Below are 24,762 nucleotides of genomic sequence, written 5' to 3' on the forward strand. Positions count from 1 at the left end.
TTCTTGAGTACTTACAAGCGCTTGTCGACACATTTGACCGTTGAATTTGATCTATTGGCTGCGGCCAAGGATTGCGGTGCATACTAAGTATTGTCGATGCAAGAATACTTTGGTGCATGTTAGTATTTGCTAGCAATTATTGAATTGTCATAACTTTGTGCTCATGGTAGTGAAATTTATTCACCTGAATTTTTTTGCACTTTACATGACAGTGAAACCGTTAAAATGTATTTTTAGTTATGGCCATGGCCAGGGATGGCAATTCGTGTTTTGTGAGTACGTGTCAAGACTGCGGAGTCTTGACCCTCACGCGGTTGCCAATCCACACCGTTGAGGTGTTCATGTCAATGAAGCACTCGACGCTGCCGCCAGGGTGACAACTCATTTTAATGGTTCATGTCTGATTCATGTTTGACCATATCGTTTTCGAGTTGGATTGTCCTGTTTCCGAACCTATGTAATAAACTCGCGATGAAACCCAAGCGCCACTGCCATCCTTGTTTGTCTAGCACTCAATTGAAGGGCGATTTTGCAACTGTTTGGTCGGAGATCAAGTAGTCACTACTCGGTAGAAAGTTTCAGTTTAAATATCATACTCCAACCGACTTCACAACTTTAAAAATTCATAACGATGACATAATAACGATGACAAACTTTCCGGTACATAAGGTCCGTACTTCTTCTTTTCCAGGGCCTAGATGTCACTAGCAGGCTCATTCCTGCAAAAACACACCGAGTTAAGTGCGTGATTTCCATTGCACCGAAAAGCTAATAATGGATCAACACACACCTTTTTAACGCTTCCGCTCTGCCCGCCACTTGAATACAGGGTTGGATGATGGGGAGACAATCTCATCTTCACATAGTTTGCGTTTTTTACCCTTTTTCTGTAATTTAGACGGAAATGTATTCAAAACTATCCACAGACAACCAAACTCCCAGAACTGAGCAAAGAAATTTAGATGTCAATACCTTTAATTCCTTCTGCATTGCCATATCCATATAGATTTTCTCCAACTCATTGACTCTGTTACTCCTTGCTTCAAGCTCTCTGTAGGAACCAGCTGTTTTCCTGCACATTGAAGACAACAATACAAGACTTCAACAAAATAATGATATCGCGCTTCAAGAATCCTTGCTGACAATGAAACAGGAAGGCAGATGCAAGAATTATTCCACAAATTGAAAGGTAGCATAAGAATAACAGGAATTTGTTAACATGAGTGAGCTACCTAGGATTCAGGCACAAAAAAACGGCATAAAAGAAATTCTCAACCGAAATACAATTCCAACTAGCACCTAATAGTTGGGCCGCAGACCAACTTCTAATTTATTGTTTTTATTTCAATTTCAATTTTGCCAAAGAGCTCTTTATCCCATGCAAAGTTGGGCTTTAGTAGGCATAGCAGCAAAGAGCTGTTTATCAAACCGGTTAATAACTTAATACACAGAACAACTTTTGCGAGACAATTTTTTATTTTTTTTTGCCATATACTTGTAACCATTAAGATTTGTTTATGCTCTTGTAGGTCAGTTGGCATAATCACAAATCACAATCACATAACTGTATAAAAGCCAAGTTGCAGCCTTTAGACTAAACATTAAGAGACTAGGTTTGCTTAGAACCTTTTCTCTATTACGAAACATTCTAGTCCTATTCACTTCACGATTGATGGCCTGGTATCACAAAGTAATCTTATTGCTTTGAGAATGCAACCACGCAAAGTGCAAAGGGATCACTGCACAATTATTCTTAGATAGCAATAATGCCAAGATCTTATCACCATAATCAATGCATAGAAATGCATAATTGATGCAAAATTGATGAAAATCAAAAGACCAAAACTTCCAGAATAAACCTAACTCCTCAATCTGTCCTCTATCACTGAAAATTTTGTTTCTACCTTTTTATATGATCAGGAATGTCCTCAGAAACCGGCATTTTTCCACTTCTTGAACGTGATTGAATTTCTCTAGCCTCCTCTCTGGAAAAAAAATAATTAACAATATATTTTTTAAAATGTGCAAAACAAGATAAAACATATTTGGCAAATGGGAACATAAATGATGTGAAATTAAGAAACTACTTTCCCTCCGAACTCTTTCACCCGGAGTGGTCTCAAGTGAATTCTATAACATTATAGGTCTTATCCCTATGTGAAAGAATTGAAGAATAATGTCTTCCCAGGAAAAAATTAATAACACTAAGAAATTAGCCTAGTGTCCCCAGTTGAAGCCATGAGGATCTACTCTATTATAACCATATGGGCCAGAAAGGAAGCAGTTTGCAGATTTATAATAGCACGCTTATAGTCCTTGTATCACTGTATTTCTATGTCCCCTTTCTCAGGGCCTTAATAGTTTTTGTAAATATACTCAAGTGAACAGGATGAAAAACATTTCATACAAGTCCAAAATGGGATCAGGAGAAACACACCTTTCATTTATTGATCAAGTTTTATGTATGCGTCTTCCCATTTGTTACAGTATTCGTTTTCAGTGTCTATAAGGGTGGATGTGAAACTTCGGGTTCATGTACAGTAGATATGTGTTTGTGTTTGTGCGTGTTTTATGTTGTGTATTTGCTTGGAAAAAAGGGTTAAAATCACTCTAGATACTTATGCCTACTAATGAAAAAACCAATTCAATGAACATGAAAAATATACATAACAAAATCAATTAGAACAATGTAAACAGACATCTGTGGATAATAAGGGACAACAAAGAACCGAAAAATGGTGAAAATAGCCTTTCACCATATCCAGTCTGATTACAAATAACAGCAGCAACGAAAAATTACAAATTAAAAAAATCCATTAATTCAGAATTATGATTCTCCATGGATAGAAGATGTGAAGGAAGCTCAAACCTGTCTTCGGCAAAGTAAACGTGTCTACTTGAAGGCCGATTATCAAGAGAGTGCAGTGTCGCAGTTAACTTTTCAATTTTCTGCATTAATTAACACCATAATAAGAACCAACATGTTAAATTCATAAAACCAACCGGTAGACCATAGCTTCATGATATATATTTATAACCTTTTTCTCACTCTGCACTTTCTGAAATATGTATCCAATATCTTGGGTCTTCATAAGCATGAGCTCTTCTGGAGTGTACTTGTTTGCCTGACTCCTGTAGTAAAAATCCATATCACGTGAGTAGCAAGTGTGAAAAAGAAACATGATATAGAAGAGCAAACGAGAGTTTTATGTTACTCTAATTTATGGACTCCATTAACAGTTCGTGTCTTGATCATCTTGAAGTTGAACTCATCTGGGTTTCTGTAGAAGGCTTTCTGCTTCAATATCTGATGAGTGAAAAGACAGATGAGACATAGCCTAAGATGTATACCATATCAGGAAGTTAAATTACCAGACTATTAATAGATGACGAAATCCAAGGAGAAAAACAACAAAGCCATCATAAAACTACCCGTAAAGTCTCCTCCTTTTTGTGATATGCTTTCGCACGCTCAACATAGTCCTTATGCTTTTCAAGAAGCCCAAATTTTTTCCTCGATTCCCTATCAAATATTTGGACCCAAAACACAAAAACATTAATCCCATCATCTGATGCAAAAAAACATCATCCGAAAGTCCAACAGCAAAAGGAATGTGGTCACTCACGGTTGAGCTCGCTCCTTGTGAGCCCGTCGGCTAACGGCGTTCCTTAAAGACGACATGCTGAAAAATTCAAAGCAACCACCACAAGTTAAATGCGAAGGTAGCACTAAAGCTGAATTTTTTAAGCTGTGGAATTACAGATACAACAAATATTCATAACCATCTCAAACAAATTTGATAAACCACAATGTCGAACAATTAGGGAAATTAATTCTTGGGTAAGTTCCAAGAGCTTAAATCTTTACCCGTCGCTTACAACAATTGAATTGAATTGAATTAAAACCCTAAAAATCTAAGCAGCAACTAGGTTGTTAAAGTTGAGCAATTTGAAAGATGAATAACAATAACAAAGATTAAAGCGAAACAAACCTTGACGATGAAGAATTGGGATTCCTGAGCAGTCGAATGAAATTCCGAATCCCTCCTTACTCTTCAGATGGTGGAATTAAAGCGCAGGCAAAACCCTAGATGGAGAACTGGCCTTTGGAACACGCAGACTAAAACCCTAGAAAATTATTAGGGTATAAGAAATGGTCTTCGTTCTCTCTTTTCAATTATTAGGGTGACCAAAGTAGGAACAGATGATGAAGAGAGGTTTTCTTTTTATTTAATTTTAATTTTTTTTATTTCTTGGTCTCTTTCGCCAATGGTCTTCGTTCTCTCTTTTCAATTATTTCGATGATCAAACAATATTTAATTATTAAATTACATTATCAAGACATTAAAGTAAACAAAAGATTAATTATTTGATCATTGAGAACTAAAGCATCTCACCAACTCTAAATAAATAAATAAACAATTATATGTGGAACCAAAACAAAGGAACCACCAAATTGTAAGGATTTGGAGATTCGGACTCTTGAAATTTGATCCAACGGTTACAAATAGGTGGACTCTCTAAAAGTTATAATAATTGTAATTGTTGGATCAAATTTCAAGGGTCCGAATCTCCTAATCCCTAGGCTTTCGTGGGAAAGATCCGGATGGGATCTCTTTCCTAAAACAAAGAACTGGAAAAATAATGAAAGGACAAAACTTTTTTTTTTTGGACAAAGAAATGACAAAACTTGATAACGAAAAACGTGTGAAATGAGACTTGACTTTAATAGTTACGAAATTTCAGGGAAGTACACTTTCAATGCGTTGCAAAAATTCTCAAGAAACTGAAGTATAGTTTGAATGAAATTTTAAGGAAGCTCACTCTCTGCGAAAAGTCTTTCTAAGTAACAAAAATAATTAAATAATCATGTAACAAGTGAATGTAAGTCCGGATATAAGTTGAAGCATACTCGTAAATTTTCTGAATAAAGTAGACAAAATTGCAGGCATAATCTACCAAGAACCATCATCGGAAGATTCACAGTTCTCATCAAATAGTTTAACTAAGACATGTGCTGATACTTTTGATGCAGTCATATATGAGAAATGTTTTTATTCCTTCATGCTGTAGCAAAATTCTCATGATAAATATAACCCATTTGAGTTCCCACTGTCCATGAAGAAAGCAAATGTCTCAAATAAAAAGCCGCTAAGCAAACTGTTTTGAATCCATTAACCAGTGTTTGATGATAGGAGGTCCTACTTATAGGTACGGTTAACCGTTTATAAATTGTTATAGGTATGGATATACCCTTTTATGCAATTACTTAACGTGCAAATAGTTATACGGGTAATAGCTTAAACGGTTATGGCTAAACAACTGCAGTTACTTGCCCGCCATAACCGTTATCCATCCATACCTTATAGTTTGATGAGTATTGTGGAGCCAAAGATAATCACAAAGCGACACGTGGATTTTTGGGTGAAGATGACAAATTTACCATCGAGGCATACCGGGTCTCCTACACACGAGCAGTGGAGAATCATCCATCAACCAAATCAGGAGTACCTAAAATAGGTAACAAGTTCAAATTTGTCTCATCCATCCTCATTCCATAACCTCCAAAAACCTCCCAAAACATTTCTTTTATTATGATAATTAGCCAATTAATATATTTATACCTAATTAATATATTAATTGCTAATTGAATCATCAAATAACACCCCATTCCCTATATATATAACCCTATTTCTTCTAAAAAGATAAGTTGATACTCTTGCAAAACTCCCAAAAACTCTCCAAATACTTTTCTCTCTAAATTCTAACTTTGGTATCGGAGGTTCTTGGCCAAAGCCCCCCCAATTCATCGTGGGCGCGTGAGGCTCTTGGCTTTGACCTAAGGTGTTAATTGTTTTGTAGGTGCAATTTTGTCCAAGAAGAAGAAGGCAGAAATTTGCATCCACAAATTGGTGCTTTCATTGAGAGTTGAGATCCATGCTTGTAGAAGACTCTCGCATAAAAAGGTTTTTCTCTATTTTCTAGTCCATTTGAATATTTTTCATACGTTCTTATTATTAGAATTTTTTATTTGCAAAGGTTCTTTGATAAAATGTATAAGAAAAATATAATGGCTAGAAATTTAGAAAATTCCACAAGTGAAAATTCTAATACTCAAGAAATGGGACCGCGGCGATCCACGAGGCTAAATGTGGTCATAGGCGGAGTGGTACTACCACTACGAGGTTCCACCATGGCCCAAGCCGTGTCATCCAAGCTTGCACGGGCCCGAGCCCAAACCTCACATTTAAATGCATCACACACTGAGTAGCCTGCTCTCGCCAAGCAGCCCACTCCTGTGGCCCAGCCTGCTCTCGCCGCCCAACCTGCTCCCACCGAGTAGCCTGCTCTCGTGGCCCAACCCGCTTCCGACGAGCAGCCCACTCCCATGGCCCAGCCTATTCCTGCCAAGCAACCTGCTGCCGACGAGCAACCCACTCCCGTGGCCCAGCCTGCTCCAGCTGAGCAACCTGCTCCCGCCGAGCAGCCTGCTCTCGTAGCCCAGCCTACTCCCGACAAGCAGCCCACTCTCATGGCCCAGCCTGCTCCCGTGGCTTTCCAAGCAGCCCAAGTAAGCCCAAGATTATCTCAACCATCCGGACTTACCATCGAGCCGAGGGCATTCTCACCACATTTTTCCGTGGACCTAACATTTCCCAACTCAAATCTCGCGCCCGGAGTCTACCACCCTTCCACTGCCCAATGAGGCATATTCCTTCCAAGCTCTTCCAATCCAATTGGCGAACAACACTTGTCTCGATAAGTCATAGAGTTAATGAGCGCCCTTGCACAGTAGACGACTTTGGTGAACCAGTTCTTGCAGCGCACCAAGATGCAACGTGCCCCAGACAAGGTCTCCCGAAGTAGGACAAGGGCAAACGAAGAACCTCTCCAGCAGCATCCCGGCAAGCAGCCACTCGACCAGCTACGAACCAAGCGTTCGGGCAGTGTACACTCCCGACTGGGCCCTCGAGATAATGTACACTTTCGTCTTACCGCGCGAATGAGCATGCACTCTCGATTAGGCCCACAGAAGAACATACACTCATGGTTGGGGCCATACTCCGATAATCAACATGAGCAACCTTCTAGGCAAAGTGTTCATTCGCGGCAAGACCCGCAAGAAGCATCTTCCACCTCACATCGGAGTGGCAGCATAGTGGACGGAGATAAGCAATCACTCAATCTGGCTCAAGTTCAACCAGCAGCCTGCGAGTTACTCGCTCTTCTGCTAGAAACATACCACATCGACCGCAGCCGCGGTATAAATGAGCCGAACACATAGAAGAGCAGCCTAGAAGAGCAGGTCATGACCGGGGGCAATCGAGGGCTCTGCCACCCCCAACAAAGGCAAATTCAGGAAGAAGTAGAAATACTCCTGACCGATTGCACGATTTCCCACGTAATAAAGCTATTGACAAAGCGCTTTGATGAGACATGACCAACACAAGCGAGTCATCTTTCAATGACAAGATCGAGCAGACAGGACTACCCCACATAGATTGCCGGATATAAAGACTTTTTTTGTTCCGACAAACGCAGCAGCTCAGCCTAATGGCACGCCGGGGGCAGACGAGTACCAGAAGGACACATCATCCGGACTACCAAGAACCTTGGGCAGACCTTGTTCTCAACACTCCAAATAATTCCTCTCGTTGCGCACAACCTGGCCCAAGCCAGCCCCATCTCTGATTTCACAACCACGCCTGCCTGCTCCACAGCTTCCGACAACCATTAATCTATCACCATAACTCATAATTGTGCCAATTTTGCACCATGGCTCCCAGCCATGCCAATCTTGCCATGTGGCTCGTGCCAACCAAGCCTCAAAAAGGCACATGACGAAACACCTAACGATGGCATAATAATTCTGGGAGCAGCTCACTACGCTTACACCCTTACGCGAAGTTTGAAGTCTTAAGCAGATCACCAAACATGACCTCGCAGGCTAAGGATTATTTTATTTGTCCCAGCAGTCCAGTTTTCCTCAGCTGCACTCACGACAATGACTTCCATGCTCTCCAGTGCGAGAGGGTAAACCAATTCCCCGACACCCATATAGGTCTGCTCTCCAATGCGAGAGGATAAACTAATTGCTCTCCAGTGCGATAGGGTAAACCAATTCCCCGACACCCAAAAAGGTCTGTTCTCCAATGCAAGAGGGTAAACCAATTCCTCGACACCCATATGGGTTTGCTCTCCAGTGCGAGAGGATAAACTAATTGCTCTCGAGTGAGAGAGGGTAAACTAATTCCCCGACACCCATATGGGTTTGCTCTCCAGTGCGAGATGATAAACTAATTGTTCTCCAGTGCAAGAGGGTAAACTAATTGCTCTACAGCACGAAAGGGTAAACTAATTGCTCTCCAATGCGAGAGGGTAAACTAATTCCCCGACACCCATCTGGGTAAGCTCTCTAGTGCGAGAAGGCCACATAACTTAAAAGATCGAATGCTTGAAGATCAACTAGGCAGCAAATGGTCAGGAGCAGCAACCATTTTTGCACTTAACAGTTCACTCATTCGACACTTCATCTTCAGTAGCTTCGATCTTGACAGCTTTATCCTTGACTGCTCCATCTATGGTAGCTGAGAAATCAAACTTAAACAGTTTCCTCATTTTTGGCAAGTAGGCCAGATATGGCAGCCTAAATTGTTGCCCATGCCACGCCATCTCATTGGCCCATGACAAGCTGACTCTTGACCTCTGCCAGCCGACGTGCTGCACAACCCCAACAGCTGCCTCGTGGCAGCACCTCCCAAGAAGAAGACAAGGAGAATTAAGTTTTCCTTACATCGGTGCGGCGCAGAGAAGACGAAGAAAGCAACGAAAGACGATCCTTTGCACAAGCAAGATGTAGAATATTGCTAGAGGAGGGGGAACAAATATCCTCTAAGCTCTCTCTCTCTTGTAGGGTAGAATAAATCACTCTCCAAAGTTGATTTAATAACCCACTTAAGGTGGACTTAAATAGGCTTTGAGAGAAATTTATTTCTCTTTCCTAGAAGGATCTAATTTCATATTAAAAAGGGAATCTACATCAAAACAGGAAGCAGTCCTAAGTTTCCTAGAGCAAGAAGATCTCTACACCTGCTGCACTTTCCTACGAGCAACCCAACAAGTGTGGGGGCATTTGTGGAGTCAAAGATAATCACAAAGCGACACGTGGATTTTTGGGTGAAGATGACAAATTTACCCTCGAAGCATACCGAGTCTCCTACACACGAGCAGTAGAGAATCATCCATCAACCAAATCAGGAGTACCCAAAATAGGTAACAAGTTCAAATTTGTCTCATCCATCCTCATTCCATAACCTCCAAAAACCTCCCAAAACATTTCTTTTATTATGATAATTAGCCAATTAATATATTTATACTTAATTAATATATTAATTGCTAATTGAATCACCAAATAACACCTCATTCCCTATATATATGACCCTATTTCATCTAAAAAGATAAGTTGATACTCTTGCAAAACTCCCAAAAACTCTCCAAATACTTTTCTCTCTAAATTCTAACTTTGGCATCGGAGGTTCTTCGGCCAAAGCCCATCCCCAATTCATCGTGGGCGCGTGAGGCTCTTGGCCTTGACTTAAGGTGTTAATTGTTTTGTAGTTGCAATTTTGTCCAAGAAGAAAAATGCGGAAATTTGCATCCACAAGTATTTTTAAGAGGTTGTAACTTTTTTTTCTCCACTATTTTTAGACATGTAGAAAAATATCATGATGATGGAAGGCAATCACTGAAGATGGGTGGTGGCTTGCTGCTGCTTTCTCTAAAGAAAAATGCAAGGGGACTACATTTAGTAGATCACATTCAAAATACATTTTTAATAGAACTAGATCTTATCTCTATTAGAGAGGTCGTTTAGATGCGGTTTACCAAATGTGATTTCTTTAGCATCACTAATCTAAAAAATTAGAACTAGAGTTGTATTTTTCTTGTTGAGTCATTACAAATTAGTATATTCAAATGGTGCTATTACTGACACTTCAAAAATCGTATTTCTATATCAATTTTTTCTTTCTAATATACAAAATCTTGAAGCGTACAATGAGATTTTTGGAATCCTGGTAACAACTCCAATTCAAAATTGTTGGAAAATATTAGTATTTAGGTTTTGCTTGTTAGTTTAGGATTTGGGCCTAACCCATCCGAGTTAGGGTATCTTAGGTTTAGTTCTCTATAAATATTGCTTGTAATATAATTTGAGAAGTAAGTTAGTCACAATGTAGTTTCTTCGAGTTTTGTCTTCGTTACGACATTCTTATTTATTTAATAATATTCTTATTATTTTGTAATATTGTTGGTTGTGCACTCTATTATTCAACTTGGTATCAGAACAGATTTTATCCTCTGGTGTTTACTCTGCTCGTCTCATATCAATTTGTTGTCGTCTTCCGCTGTTTGATTGTTTCAGTTTAGATTTATCGTGAAAATTGTAGTTCATTCTTCGTTCTAAGAAGAAAAAAAGTTATTCGTTCGTTTTTGTTAACATTTGGCTTCAATGGTTTTGTATATTTCCGCATAAGAGACTTTATAAGAGAGAAAACAACTCTTATAGAGAGCCGAAAAAGTGGACTACAAGGATAGTAAACTAACTAGCATTACACAATCCTATGAATTAAGTCCTAACAACTGGACAAAACTAATAATCATTTACAAGAAAAAGAGATCCCAAAAATAAGGGAAAAAGATTGACAAAATGGTAAGTATGAATGACAAGGTATGGGATGACAGGTAGGTAAGGTTGTAGATAACACTTTATCTCATGACTTAGCTAAAGTGATCATTACAACCTATCCTTGAGATCAATAATCGGTTTCAATACTCCCCATCAAGTTGGATCAAGGGGATTGATTAATCCAAGCTTGCACAACAACCGTTGGAACTAAGTAGAGTCTAGGGCTTTCGTGAAGAGATCAACAAGTTGATCATGACTTCGTGTATCACTTTGGATTAAACTTGAGCACAAATAAAATGGCAATCAACTTCAATATGTTTTGTCCTTTCATGGAAAACAAGATTGGAGGCAATGTGCATGGCAACTTGGTGTCTTGTTGGTGAAACCAAGGTTGGAAAGAAGACCCTCATATTAGTTCACAAGTTGTTGCTGCCATGACCCTATACTTAGCTTCTGCACTAGATCATGCAATTACATTTTGTTTCTTGCTCTACCAAGTGACAAGATTGCCTCCAACAAAGGTGCAAAAACCTATGGTAGACTTTCAGTCCAGTGCATTTCCAGCCCATTCAGCATCGGTGTAAGACATTATGTGATTGGAACCATTGTTCTTCATGATTATACCCCTACCCACTAAGCTTTTGAGATAACGAAGTATTCTTTTGATGATTTCCCAATGAGCTAATGTAAGAGAGTGCATAAATTGATTGGCTAGGGTCACTACATAATAGATATCAGACCTAGTAATGGTGAGATAAATGAGTTTCCCAACCATTCGTTGATAGACACTAGGGTCTGAGAGAGGTTCACCTTTATCATGTAACTGAAGCTTGCTCGCTAGGGGAGTTCGAGCAAGTTTGCACTCCATCATGTTCGCTTCATTTAAAAGATCCAAAATATACTTCTTTGATTTAAGAATAATCCATTTGAAGAAGTAGCCACCTCAATTCCAAGAAAGTATTTCAATGCTAATGGCAAATTGTTAATGAAGAAATTGCTTAAGGGCCTTAATTTCATTCACATTGTCTTCTGTAATAATTAGGTCATCAACATATATAAGCATAACTAGTTTGCCAACTTTACACTTCGAACAAACAAAGAAGAGTCAGAATGGCTCATTTTTTCAAGGACTAAATTGAGCTTTGGATAACAAGCTCGAGAAGACTGTTTAAGACCATATATAACTTTGTGAAGCTTGCAAACCTTGTTGGATTCCCTCTCTCTTGGATGGCTAAAAGGCAACTTCATGTACACTTTTTCTTCAAGATCACCATGAATGAATGCATTCTTCATATCCATTTGAAATAAGGGTCATTCATGATTGACTACCATAGACAATAATACCCTCATAGTGTTCATTTTGGCAACAGGACCAAATGTCTCCTTGTAATTGATGTTATAGGTTTGTGTAAAGCCTTAAGCTACCAAATGAGCCTTGTGTCTCTCAATGGTACCATTAGAGTTGAACTTTGTCTTATATATCCATTTACTCCCAACTGCCTTCTTACCTTTGGGAAGTTCAACCACACTTCACATTTGGTTATCATTCAGTGTTTCAAGTTCTTTAGTCATAACATTTTGCCACTCAGGTTTACACACAGCTTCTTGAAAATTCCTTGGCTCAAAGTTGCTGGACAATTTATTGAGGAATGAGACATGAGAGGGTGACAATCTTTGATAAGTAATGGCTGCAGAAATAGGGTGTCTTACAGTGTAAGTAATGTACTTTTATAACTTCACTTGTGGATGTCTATCTCGTGCAGGATTCCTTCTTGGTGCAACGACATTTGGTGGGGCAAGTTCTGGTTCTGGTGATCCCTAAGTGCTAGGAACTTCTTCACTTGCAATCTTAGTGAAGTGAAGATGCTCAGTGGTGGTATGTACAGGGATGCATTCATGTATTTCTGCATGAGTATGCAGTGGGAAGATTTCCATAAAGTTTTCCTTATTAGGATCAAGTCTCCAAATCTGTGTGAAAGTAAGGAGAAGATTCATCAAATCGAACATCCCTTGAGACTGCCAGCCTCCCAGTATGAGGGTTGTAATCTTTGTAACCCTTTTAAGAGCTAGAGTATCCCATAAACACAAATTTGATAGCCCTAAGATCAAGTTTATCACGATGAAAAGCTTGGATGGGCATATAACACGTGCAACCAAAGGTCCTGAGGTGAGACAAGTCTATGGTCCTACCTTTCATGACTTCAAAAAGAGATTTGGCATGCAACACATGAGTTGACAGTTGATTAATGATGTATATGGTAGTAAGGAGAGCTTGAGACCAAAACTTCTTGTGTATATGCATTTGGAACATAAGAGATCTAGTTTTCTCCAATATATCCCTATTCTTTCTCTCAGCCACACCATTTTGTTGTGCTGTACCAACACATCTAGTTTGATGCAAGATGCCATGATTGCTCAAGTAATTGCACATGTTATTGGAGGTGTATTCAGTGCCATTATCTAATCTTAATAGAGGAAAATTGATTTATGATTAGGTTATGAAAATTCTTAAAGGCATCAAGCAAGTCACTTTTAAGCTTTAAGAGATACAATCACGTTACTCTAGAATAGTCATCAACAAAAGTAAAATAATATTTGTAACCATCAAATGATTATACACGAGAAGAACCCCAGATGTATGAGTGAACTACTTCAAAAAGCTTGCTGGTTCTAGACTTAAAGGAAACAATCAAAAGTCTAGTGACTTTTGACATTTGACAAGTTTCACACTCAAGTGTGGTTATACAAAAAATTGGAAATAACTTGAACATCACTGATTCTGAGGGATGAGCAAGACATTGGTGCCAAAGTTGGCAAGCATGACTTAAGTTGGCACTGAGATTTTTGACAAAATTGGACTCATTTGAGAGATAGTAGAGTCCATTTAATAAGAACCCTTCACCAATCTTCTTTTGAGTAACTCAATCCTGAAACACAAAATTATGAGGAGAGAATATGGCAAGACAGTCTAAAGTGTTTGTGATTTTTCCTATGGACAAAAGCTGAAGTGGAAATGAAGGCACGTAGAGAGTAGTGAACTCTACATCATCACTCATCAATCTAATTTTCCCTTTTCCTAGAATAGGTTCCCATTTCCCAGTTGCTACTGACACATGAGTAAGATTGATTAATTTTTGAAACTCATGAAGACTCGAAGGTTTATTAGTTATATGATCAGTGGGATCTGAGTCTATAATCCAAAAAACATGAGTAAGACTTGCATTAAGAGTAGTGGAAATGACGCTGATAATACCTGTAATATTGTCTTGTGATGTGTTCTCTAAGCCTGCCAAGAAACCAACAAATTTCCCTAACATTACAGTAGGATTTCATTGATCACCTCTTCATTCTCAGTGATTCCCTTCTTCTTTTGGAGAAAAGCAGCAAACTCATTTATCAGGGCAATAGGATTTGATGGGAAATTTGCCATCCCATTAGCTGAATAACTAGTTATGTGAATGGCTTTTGGAGCAAACCCTTTCCCATCCTTGATCATCCTGCCTTCCCTGTCAAACTTAGGCTTTAACTCAGGATGCAAAATCCAACATTTGCCCCTCAAGTGCCCTTTCATGTTGCAATATGTACACTTCCAGTCATATTTCTTCCCAAAAAATCTTTCATCAGTTGTTTTGTGGTTGGACGTGAAAACCCTAGCCTCGGAGTTAGAATTGGGCTCAACATGCATAATTTTTCTTTGAGTTTCCTCTTTTTAGACTGCATGGCACACACTGATGAAAGATGGTAACTCTGGTGTCATTAATAAATGACTGTGAAGATCTTCATACTCAGTTCCCAAACTTGTCGGGAGTTGAAACACTTAATCTTCATCAACCAACTTCAACACAACAAAGTCAGTTATGTGTAGACGGTACATATCAAGCTCATTCCCCATGGATTTCATGCTTCCAAGATGTTGAACAAAGGATTGGTCACCTTGCTTCAAACCATCAATGTTCTTCTTTAGTTGAAAGATACACACCGCATTGTTTTGGTTGCCATACATTTCCTTCGTAGATTCCCATAGAAGATGTGAGGATTTTGAGTAGCTGAATAGCTCAAACAATTTGGGCTCCATGGAGTTGAGTATTGAGGGCATGACAAGTTGATCAGTGGAGTGACATGCATCATAAGTTTGTGAAGAGAATTCTAAAGGCATAATGCTTCCATTGACATACTCTAGCTTCGACCTTCCTCATAAGGCAAGTGAGATAGCTTGTGACCAAGGGAGATAATTGAACTTGGTCAACAACACTAAGCAGAATCATTGGTTTGGATTGGTCTCACCATGAGTTATGTTGGGAGATAATGTTGAGCTGTTTTTAGCCCCATAGCCAAAAGGATTATCTTCTGACATCTCAACTGATGATGAACATAAGAGAAAATTGAACTAAAAAAAAAAAAGACAAAGACAAGACCACATGGTTCATGCTCTGATTCCATGTTAACCTTTAGCTTCAATAGTCTTGTATTTCATCATAAGATACTTTATAAGAGAGAAGGCAACTCTTATAGAGAGCCAAAGAAGTAGACTACAAGGATTGTAAGGTAACCAACCCTACACAATCCCATGAATTAAGCCCTAACAACTGGACAAAACTAATAATCATTTACAAGAAAAAGAGACCCTTGAAATAAGGGAAAATGATTGACAAAAAGGTAAGTATGAATGACAAGGTATGGGATGACAAATAGGTAAGGTTGTAGATATCACTTTATCTCATGACTTTGCTAAAGTGATGGTTAAAATTTCCAAAAAAAAAAAAAAAAGTGATGGTTAAAAACTATCCTTGAGATCCAATAATTGGTTTCAATAGTTTTTGTCCCGTACTCCGTTGTTTGACCTACACCCATGCAACCTGTTTGATTAACCTGCACCTGGTCCACATATATGCACCATCATCTGCTCGTACCTAAATGTGTTCTACCACCACTGCAATCTGACCTGCTGTCGAACGAATCTGTGAACCACGCTGTACCGCCCGTATCCCCAGCCACTCTAGTCTGCACCTCCCCAGCCGCACTGGATTTCGTAAAACCACTTGCACTGATGTTGCTTCTAAACCCTTGAATGCTGCTGTTGCAACCTGTGGGAGTAACCCGCAAGTCTGTGTCACTGCAAACCAAAAAGAGGAAGGATAATGGAATAAAAAGAAAAAAAAAAGGAAGAAACAAGAAAAATGAAAAAGAAAAAATTGGTTTGAGGCCAATACAGGTTTCTAGTTTTTTTGGCTACTTAGTTTGTTTGAAGTATTTAGGCCCCACTTGTTGTTTGAAGCTACTAATGGGCCTGGTTTGGAGTCCCATAATGAGTTTGTTGATGCTATTTGATTGTCTGTTATTGTTTACCGCAATGATCGCTTAAGTGCTTGGATTGGTGACCACTCGAGTGACGTTGCGAAAGTTGGGTTTTTTGCTTGTTTGTTCAGTTTTGTTCGAAAGCTCACAATTGGCATGGGAATCTTGCACTGCTTACCGCAACGATCGCTTAAATGCTTGGATTGGTGACCACTCAAGTGATGTTGCGAAAGTTGGGTTTTTAGCCTGTTTGTTCATGTTTGTTCACAAGCTCACAATTGGCATGGAAATCTTACACTGGCACTGGCATGAGGATCTTGCACTGTGGCATTGGAATCTTGCACTAGCACTGGCATTGGAATCTTGCATTGACATTGGCATTTGGAATCTTGCATTGACATTGACATTTGGAATCTTGCACCTGCACCGATGGAATTTCGGATTGGAATTGGCATCGAAAATTAGCATAATAAAGCTTGCATCCGCATTTGCTCATGTCATGTATCGAGGTTTTGCTTGTTAGTTTAGGATTTAGGCTTAGTCCATCCAAGTTAGGATTTCTTAAGTTTAGTTCTCTATAAATATTGCTTGTAATATAGTTTGAAAAGCAAGTTAATCACAATGTAGTCTCCTCGAGTTTTGTAGCCGTTTCGGCATTCTTGTTTATTTAATAATATTCTTATTATTTTGTAATTTTGTACGTCGCGTACTTTGATATTTAACTAAAATATATACTTATATTTGAGGTAGTTCTATCCTCTACCTACTACTGCTAGAAACACTTTCTTATTTAAATAATGGAAACGGAAGTACTAGAGATTTTGCTCTTTAATGCATTCATAAGAAGGAATGCTATGAAAGGGGAACACCGAAGTGGTCGCCTTTTAAATCTACCACGCGTTGTTACACATTTAAATTTTTCACGTGGCATCACATGATTGGTTTTGAAACCGCCACCTCAGCATACGTGATGTGGCTCTCAACAAGGATGCCACGCGGCAACTCGACTGTTGTGTGAAGGTGAAGAATTAGATTAGGATTTAGGGAAAGAGATCATCTTCGGATCTAATCCACCTAATCAAATAATTCGGACCTTGAATTTGATCAAACGGCTAAAATTATTATAATTTTTGAAGAGATCCTATGTTTATAACCGTTGAATCAAATTTTAAAGGTCTGAATTTCTTGATTTGATGGATTAGGGGGAAGAGATCCGAAGAGGATCTCTTTAGGGTTTAGGATTGAACGAGAATTCAACATTCGGATATAATATTAAAATAATAAATAGATAGACAAGAGAGATGAATCTTGTATCAATCCAGCAGCATCACAGTCTGACTGAAGCACAGAAGAATAAACCTGACATGGCTCTGACACCTACAGCCACAGGCTTTGCTAATCTCACCGCCCCAAACCCCTTCCTCCATCGTACCACCGCCTCCTCACCACCCACAAACCTTCTCAAACTCCTCCACCTCACCAGAAAGCCCAACCCCACCATCGCCACTCATTCATCACTCTCTCCTTCTTCCTCTTCCACGCTTTCATCCACCAATCTTGGGCCTTCAGCATGGGCCTTGGACTCGTGGAAATCCAAGCAGGCCCATCAGCTGCCGGTTTACCCGGACCCAGACGAGCTCCGGGATGTTCTGACGACTCTGGAGACGTTCCCGCCAATCGTGTTCGCCGGAGAGGCGAGGCGGCTGGAGACGTGGCTGGGAAAGGCCGCAGTGGGAGAGGCGTTTCTGCTGCAAGGCGGAGACTGCGCCGAGAGCTTCAAGGAGTTCAATGCCAATAACATCAGAGACACCTTCAGGGTCTTCTTGCAGATGGCCATTACTCTCATTTACGGCGCCCAAATGCCCGTCATCAAGGTCCTCCTTTCTTCGTTCTCTCCAATTAATTATAATTTGGGTTTTCCTTTTAATTATCTGAGTATTTAATTTTTAAGAAAACTAATGAAACTTTACATTTTTTATTAAAAAGATAAAACAATGTTGTAAGTGAATATTTGTAATTTTTTAAAATAAAAATATGATTTTCGTTAAAAATAATCAGTATCAGAGTGTTTCGTTAAATCTCTTTTAATTTTTCCCCTTTTGAAATTTACACCCTTTTTAAGTTTTGAGTTTTGACGAAACGGTATTCTATTCTAAACTACGTCGGTACAAGGAATGGGAGTCCGAACACGGGTGCAAGAGAACAGCCTACCCCACATATTTTCTTAGGATTAGTTTATGCATTCATGGGATTGAGTTTGCACTTGAGCTTATGATGTTACCATTGGATTGGTTTATGTTTTAGTTTAAGTTTTCTGGGCAGGTGTGAGTAAAATGACCTAAAAAAAGATGTAGTTTTGACTTTTGGCCACTCTATTAATTGGGTTTTCGTTTCATGGCACGAATTGTTAAGTTGCTGAGTGAAACCTTCTCCCCAATGCTAATTGACAATACAAGGGAAACAATTCAGAAGTTTGAATCTTGTATTGGTTTGGGATGGAGAAATATAGTGGTTGCTACATGCACTCATCAACAAGGATGATTGATTCACTGTTCCTTGCTAGGTTTTTTAAATATCATTGTCCTAGGTTGTAGCGAGTGCTCATAAGCAGGCCTCATCCTGCTTTAATATAAGTATATAATTACTTACATCAAACCTTTCGCATGATGGCCAAATTCTAAGTTGCTTCATTATGTTTAACTTTGGGTTCTGTCATTGAAGGGCCTGATAATCCGGCATACGCACTCTGTTGATTCTAATCCCCCTTAGTTGATCTTGTTTATCGATAGTCTCCAGTGTTATGCAAACTTATAAGATGATGCTATGTGAATATATGAACAATAAAGTAAACATGCCACACACAAACACAAAGAATTTAGCAAACTTATAGGTCTCCGGTATTATGCAAACTGCTTGGGATCACGAAGAAAAACCTATTTCCCAATTCTTATGGAAATAAGTGTGCACATCCCTTTTCTCCTTTCCCAACACCATTTGGAAACCGAAACCTGTTTGGCCTTGGTATTTTGACGAGCCAAATCTGAAACACAACATCACTTACATAACCTGATATTTACTATACATGACAGGTTGGAAGAATGGCGGGCCAGTTTGCAAAGCCTCGCTCTGAACCATTTGAGGTTAGAGATGGCGTGAAACTCCCAAGTTATCGGGGAGACAATATCAACGGTGATGCCTTCGATGAAAAATCCAGAATACCAGACCCACAAAGGTTACTCAGAGCATACCTTCAATCTGTTGGCACTCTGAATCTCCTTAGAGCATTTGCCACTGGTGGATACGCTGCCATGCAAAGAGTCTCAGATTGGAATCTGGACTTCGTAGAACATAGTGACCAAGGAAACAGGTGTGTATCTGCTACAAATCACATCTTGACTTTCATGTGATACTTCCAACCATAACTGTTGGCTTTCTGCAAATTAGCCTGCACTTCTAGGCACGCAGAAAGCTACGTACACGTTGAGCATGCAATTGTCCTTTTCTTAAGCAGTTAGCATTTCCATATGAGTGGTCTCAAATATTATCAATTATCCTCCTCATGTTCTGGAGCGTGCGACAAGTTGCCAAGATGTGGTTCTTGTAATTAAATTACAGCTCTCTTGTGTACTTTATAAATTAAATTCTTTATGTTCTGGAAGTGATTGATGGAGTCAAGAACCTAGAAGTTTGCTACCATGTTTTACATGACCCAGATGCAGATCTTTTTTATTCTCATGCTCTACTAGAAATTTTTGGTGTGAAATGATACTTCAGTATCCACATTGACGAGGTTTATTTCTGGTTGCAACAAATTATTCCCGGATGAGGATAGGTACATGGAACTTGCACAGAGAGTAGATGAAGCTATTGGTTTCCTTGATGCTGCTGGGGCTACTAGTGACAATCCAATAATGAACACGGTGGAGTTTTGGGTATCTCATGAATGCCTTCATTTACTGTACGAGCAGGCCTTGACTCGAGAGGATTCGACAACAGGACACTACTATGACTGTTCCGCACACATGCTTTGGGTAGGCGAGAGGACTCGACAATTGGATGGAGCACATGTTGAATTCCTTCGGGGTGTATCCAATCCTCTTGGCATTAAGGTAATTTGGATGTTACTTCAGAATTCAAAGAAACAATAAAATGCGAGTTTTATTTGTAGTTAGTATGGTTTTGGAGGATGAAAACAGAGGTTGCAAAATAGTTTGTCTCCATTAATAATTAGGTAATGATGTATGAACTCGTGCAGGTGAGTGATAAAATGGACCCAACAGAGCTTGTCAAATTGTGTGAAGTTCTTAACCCTCATAACAAACCTGGTAGACTGACAATAATTACCAGGATGGGGGCGGAAAATATGAGGAAAAAGCTCCCCCATTTGATCAGAGCTGTGCGCCAGGCAGGGCTTATCGTCACGTGGGTCAGTGATCCCATGCACGGGAACACCATAAAGGCTCCATGTGGGCTTAAGACACGGCCATTTGATGCAATCAGGGTAAGTACTCAACTAGTGGAGCTAAAACTGTGTTCATCCTACACATTTTATTACAATGCGAGTTGCTAGTCCATTTTACTGATCACTTGGTGGCTGTTTGCTTTGGCTCAGGCTGAATTGAGAGCTTTCTTTGACGTCCATGAACAAGAAGGGAGCTATCCTGGAGGAGTGCATCTGGAGATGACTGGGCAGAATGTGACAGAGTGCATCGGAGGGTCAAAGGCTGTGACCGACAGTGACTTGACCTCTCGTTACCACACACATTGTGACCCCAGGCTGAATGCATCCCAGTCTCTTGAACTGGCCTTTTTGATAGCAGATCGATTGAGGAAAGACAGGTTAAAATCTAACAAAGATTTTCCGGTCAATGGCAGTTCTAAAGTATGAGAAATATTTTTCTCACTTCTTGGAGATAGCTTTGTGTCACTTCTAAAGTCTGACAAATATTTTTGTGGGATATTGGAATTTTTTGCACTTTTTATCATGAGGGGGATTTTTCTTCTTTTCCTCATGTGTTGTGTTATTACGTAAATTGTTACGTCAAGCTTGACAAATAAATCACTAGTCGCAGTTACCACAACTATTCTTGGTGTGGTTTATAACAAGAAGAACACAATTTGAAATTAAGAATGAGTGAGGATTCTCACCAGATCTTCTTTGTGAGGATATTGGAAATCCTCTAATCACATCTGTTCATTGTATATCATGCGGTCAATTTTCGTTAAGTACGGTTTATATTTAATTTTAAATAAAAGAATTTACAATAATTTTTTACCATCACAATATATGATGAACGGATATGATTTGAAGATCTAGCGAGGATTCTCACTCATTAAGAATGGACATGAATGCTGAATATGGGATTCTGTCTCCACCCTAGGTTGTATTAAAAAACCTAGGATTCACTCCCCTCCTCTTTACGTCCTCTTCCATCCCCTCCTCTTACATTCTCTATTTTATCTTTCTTTTTCTATAAAAAAATTAATATAAGATGTTGACGTGGTTTAACCGTGACCGTTCAAATAGGGAAAGAGGGAAAGGGAGGGAAAAAAAAGGAGGAGAAAATCCTAGTCTGTATTAAAAAACACATGGCTTGTACTTGTGCCCTGTGGCCTTGAGTAATTGTGTGAAAGACGACAACTATACTGTATTCCTTTAGAGTGACGTAATATGAAGTTAATATGCCCAAAAAAGTATGCAAATGTCAAAAAATATCGACTAAATCAATTGATTGTGTCAATGGAAGAAAAAGTACAACTACTCGAAAATGTCGACTAAATTCCCAATATATTTGTATTAATGGAAGCAAAAGTATGCAAATGTCAACTAAATCAATTGATTGTGTTAGTTAACTTGCACGTTAGTTTGATAGGCCAACTCAGTCAGTTCTCTTATCCATCGGTCCAATGCACTGGGCTCATCTCATGGAGAGAAAATTACGTTGTTGAAAAAGGAGGCAAAATACTACAATACAAGAACATTCCAACCGAGAAAAAAAACCGAAATTACTACAAGTGCACAAACAGAAATTGTCATTTCCAAGCATGTGCACGCAACTATCAACATCGGATCCGTGGCGCAATGGTAGCGCGTCTGACTCCAGATCAGAAGGTTGCGTGTTCGATTCACGTCGGGTTCAAACCCCGCTCTTTTTAACTTTTTCATTTTATTTTTTGAGGCCCATCTTAAGGCCCAATTCAATTCAAGTGAGAGAAAGAGTCAGCAGAAAGGTTGTAAAACGTCAACGAGAGAGAGAAGAGAGAGAGAGAGGCTGAGGCACCACCGCCTGTCCCCCAACTTTTTTGGAAGTACAGTAGTGTGCAGCCTCACCCTGGAGGCGCAGTGGCTCCCTACCCTCTCCAGTTGTAACTTGTACGTAGTAGCCTCGACTGACTACATGCGTACTGCTTCCACCTGCGCACATTAGCATTACCCACTCACACCCAACTAATTAATACTACAATGCCCTCCACAACCACCACCTCCTCCACCATTCCTCTCCTAACCCCCACCCTCCTCTTCCTCTTCCTCCTTATCCTGCACCCCAACCCAAACCCACCATGTCCCCACCCGCCGAACCCAAATCCCGCACGTTCCCACCGCCCTGCTGGACCCACGACGAGTCCCACGCCCTTATCGCCGTCTACAAGGACCGATGGTTAACTCTCGGCCGATGCAATCTCAAATCCGCCGACTGGGACTCCGTTGCGTCCTCTGTCAATGACCGATGCCCGCTTGTCTCGCCGCCCAAGACCGCCATACAGTGCCGTCACAAGATGGAGAAGCTCCGGAGGCGCTTTCGGACTGAGAAAGAACGCGCTTCCATACACCCGGGTCCGGCTCCGTTTTTCTCTGCCTGGGATCTGTTTCAGCCCATGATCGACTTGGAATGCGACTCTCCTTTCGTTTTCGGGTCCAACCCAGATCTGGAAATCCGCGTCGGTGTCCAATATGGAGGGGGATTTCGGGTCAGAAATTATGAAAGTTACAGGTACTTAGCTGATTCTGATCAAAATTTGAGTGACCCAGATGAGACAACCCCAAAAGGTGCCGGATTCGGAGGTGGGTTTCGGGTCAAAGATCCTGTTCGAGGTCCGAATTCAGGAGTTTCAGCTGGTTATGATCGATATGGTAGTCGAGGAAGTGATGGTGGTAGTGAGTTTCCTGTAAAATCATTGGGGGATAGGAATTTGGGGCCTTCAGATTTTAGGATCAAGGGGTATGGTAAAAGTAACGAGAAGTTTAATCCCAAGCTTATCTCGAAGCGCAGTGGCTGCAATGGAGTTGGTTCAAGGAGTGGGTTTAATCAGAAATTTCGAGGGGGTATGCATTCTAATGGTGTTGGTTTAGAAGATTTGGGTGGGAGTTCATCCGGGAAAGGGGCGGATGATCCGATTGAAGCGATGGCGTCTTCCATAGAGTTTCTGGGAGAAGTGTTTGTGAAGATGGAGAAGAGGAAGATGGAGATGGCGGGGGAGATGGCGAAGATGAGAATGAAGATGGAGATGAAGCAAAATCAGCTGATAATGGAGTCAGAGAAGCAGATGGTGGATGCTTGTGTGAAGGCATTGTGGGAAACCAAGAGGAAGAAGAAGATGAAGGTCGTCTCGCTTGACGAATCGTAGAAAGGAGATTGGAGAGCTGAGCGGAGACTTGCTTCTGTAAGTTTGCTTTTAAGATTAATGGATGATTTAGGATATATGTTTTGTATTGTGTAGGTAAATTAGAAGTAAGAAATATATAATGTAGGAGGATTATGTGCCTTGAAGAAGAAAGAGATTGCGTTTTGTAGGATGATGAGAAGCTATGGAAGATTTCTTTTGACTTGTACGTTGATTCACTAATTCAAAGTTGGTAACTTGTGAGTTGGTAGATTTGTGGAATTTTGCGACTTTTCAGCTAATTTGAGTGGCATCTCTTGCAAAAGGCTTTTATTTAATCTTCCAACGGTGAAAAGATTTCGTGTTTCGATCGGATACTGATAGTTGAAGCACACCTGAGATTGAGAGCCATGTGTTTTGTGATACTAACTAATGTTTCAAGAAATTTCATTTCTTTCTCTTGTATTATATGGTTGCTTTGCTTGCAAGCTGGCCAATACCATTTGGGTTGTTTCTGCAATGTGTTTCCGTTCGTTTCATATATATATATATATGAGAATATTATGGTAATGATCTCTCAAGCTTTCTAGTCAAAATAGTCCTGATATTGACATAACTTTTCACTTTGGTCATGAGATTTGAAATTAATAGAAGTGGTCTCTGAGGTTGTTCACCATTAATCATTTTGGCCCATTATTTATTAAATTGAGGTTATTTTTGTCATTTTGGTTCTAACAATTTTTTTTACGTAAGGATTAAAATTATTGATGGTGGACAAACTGAGATCAATTCTATTAATTTTAATTTCAAAGATCAAAGTTATGTCAAACTCAGAACCATTTTGACAAAAAAGCCTTACCTTCCTCACAAGTTTTTATTTTTAATGTTGCACGTAAAATGTAGATATTTTATGTCCGATTAAAATTCTACGAAACCAAAAGCAACCATGCATTACAAATCAATCAAGCTTTTAACCTACATCATGTCCAAATTCAAAGCTAACTATGCCTCTCAATCTTCGGTTTTTATTAGAATTGGAATTTCAAAAAGGCTAGTTTTCAAAATTTGGAGTCCAATCTGATCAGCCCAACGAACTCGGCCCGACCCGATTTGAAACCCAAAATTTTCGAATTGCTGAACAATGACCATGTCTTAGAGCAACTCTACCCTTCCACGGT

At 39.7% G+C, this 24,762-nt stretch overlaps 3 protein-coding genes and 1 non-coding gene across 4 annotated transcripts; 3 read left to right on the forward strand and 1 right to left on the reverse strand.

The window, feature by feature from the left end:
- Nucleotides 1-562: 562 nt before the first annotated feature.
- On the reverse strand, nt 563-4,197 carry LOC126618766 (probable U3 small nucleolar RNA-associated protein 11). Its single transcript, XM_050286927.1, has 10 exons — nt 3,993-4,197; nt 3,627-3,683; nt 3,433-3,523; nt 3,216-3,307; nt 3,039-3,132; nt 2,870-2,949; nt 1,905-1,985; nt 973-1,072; nt 791-887; nt 563-719 (listed from the first exon to the last, which is right to left on the reverse strand). The coding sequence occupies exons 2-9, from the start codon at nt 3,680-3,682 to the stop codon at nt 795-797; spliced, it is 687 nt and encodes a 228-aa protein (XP_050142884.1). The 5' UTR covers nt 3,683; nt 3,993-4,197; the 3' UTR covers nt 563-719; nt 791-794.
- Nucleotides 4,198-17,244: 13,047 nt separating this feature from the next.
- Nucleotides 17,245-21,066, forward strand: LOC126618764 (phospho-2-dehydro-3-deoxyheptonate aldolase 2, chloroplastic-like). Its single transcript, XM_050286925.1, has 5 exons — nt 17,245-17,856; nt 19,072-19,349; nt 19,815-20,091; nt 20,238-20,483; nt 20,595-21,066. Exons 1-5 carry the CDS (start codon nt 17,284-17,286, stop codon nt 20,868-20,870), a joined length of 1,650 nt encoding a protein of 549 aa, XP_050142882.1. The 5' UTR covers nt 17,245-17,283; the 3' UTR covers nt 20,871-21,066.
- A 984-nt stretch (nt 21,067-22,050) lies between these two features.
- TRNAW-CCA (transfer RNA tryptophan (anticodon CCA)) lies at nt 22,051-22,122 on the forward strand. The gene has a single exon. It is a non-coding gene; the product is annotated as a tRNA-Trp (tRNA).
- On the forward strand, nt 22,106-23,866 carry LOC126620042 (trihelix transcription factor ASIL2-like). The gene is made up of 2 exons (XM_050288502.1): nt 22,106-23,644; nt 23,776-23,866. The coding sequence occupies exon 1, from the start codon at nt 22,544-22,546 to the stop codon at nt 23,606-23,608; it is 1,065 nt and encodes a 354-aa protein (XP_050144459.1). The 5' UTR covers nt 22,106-22,543; the 3' UTR covers nt 23,609-23,644; nt 23,776-23,866.
- The last annotated feature ends 896 nt before the right edge of the window (nt 23,867-24,762 follow it).

This window comes from Malus sylvestris, chromosome 4, assembly GCF_916048215.2.
Source record: "Malus sylvestris chromosome 4, drMalSylv7.2, whole genome shotgun sequence".
NCBI classification, from domain to species: Eukaryota; Viridiplantae; Streptophyta; class Magnoliopsida; order Rosales; family Rosaceae; genus Malus; species Malus sylvestris.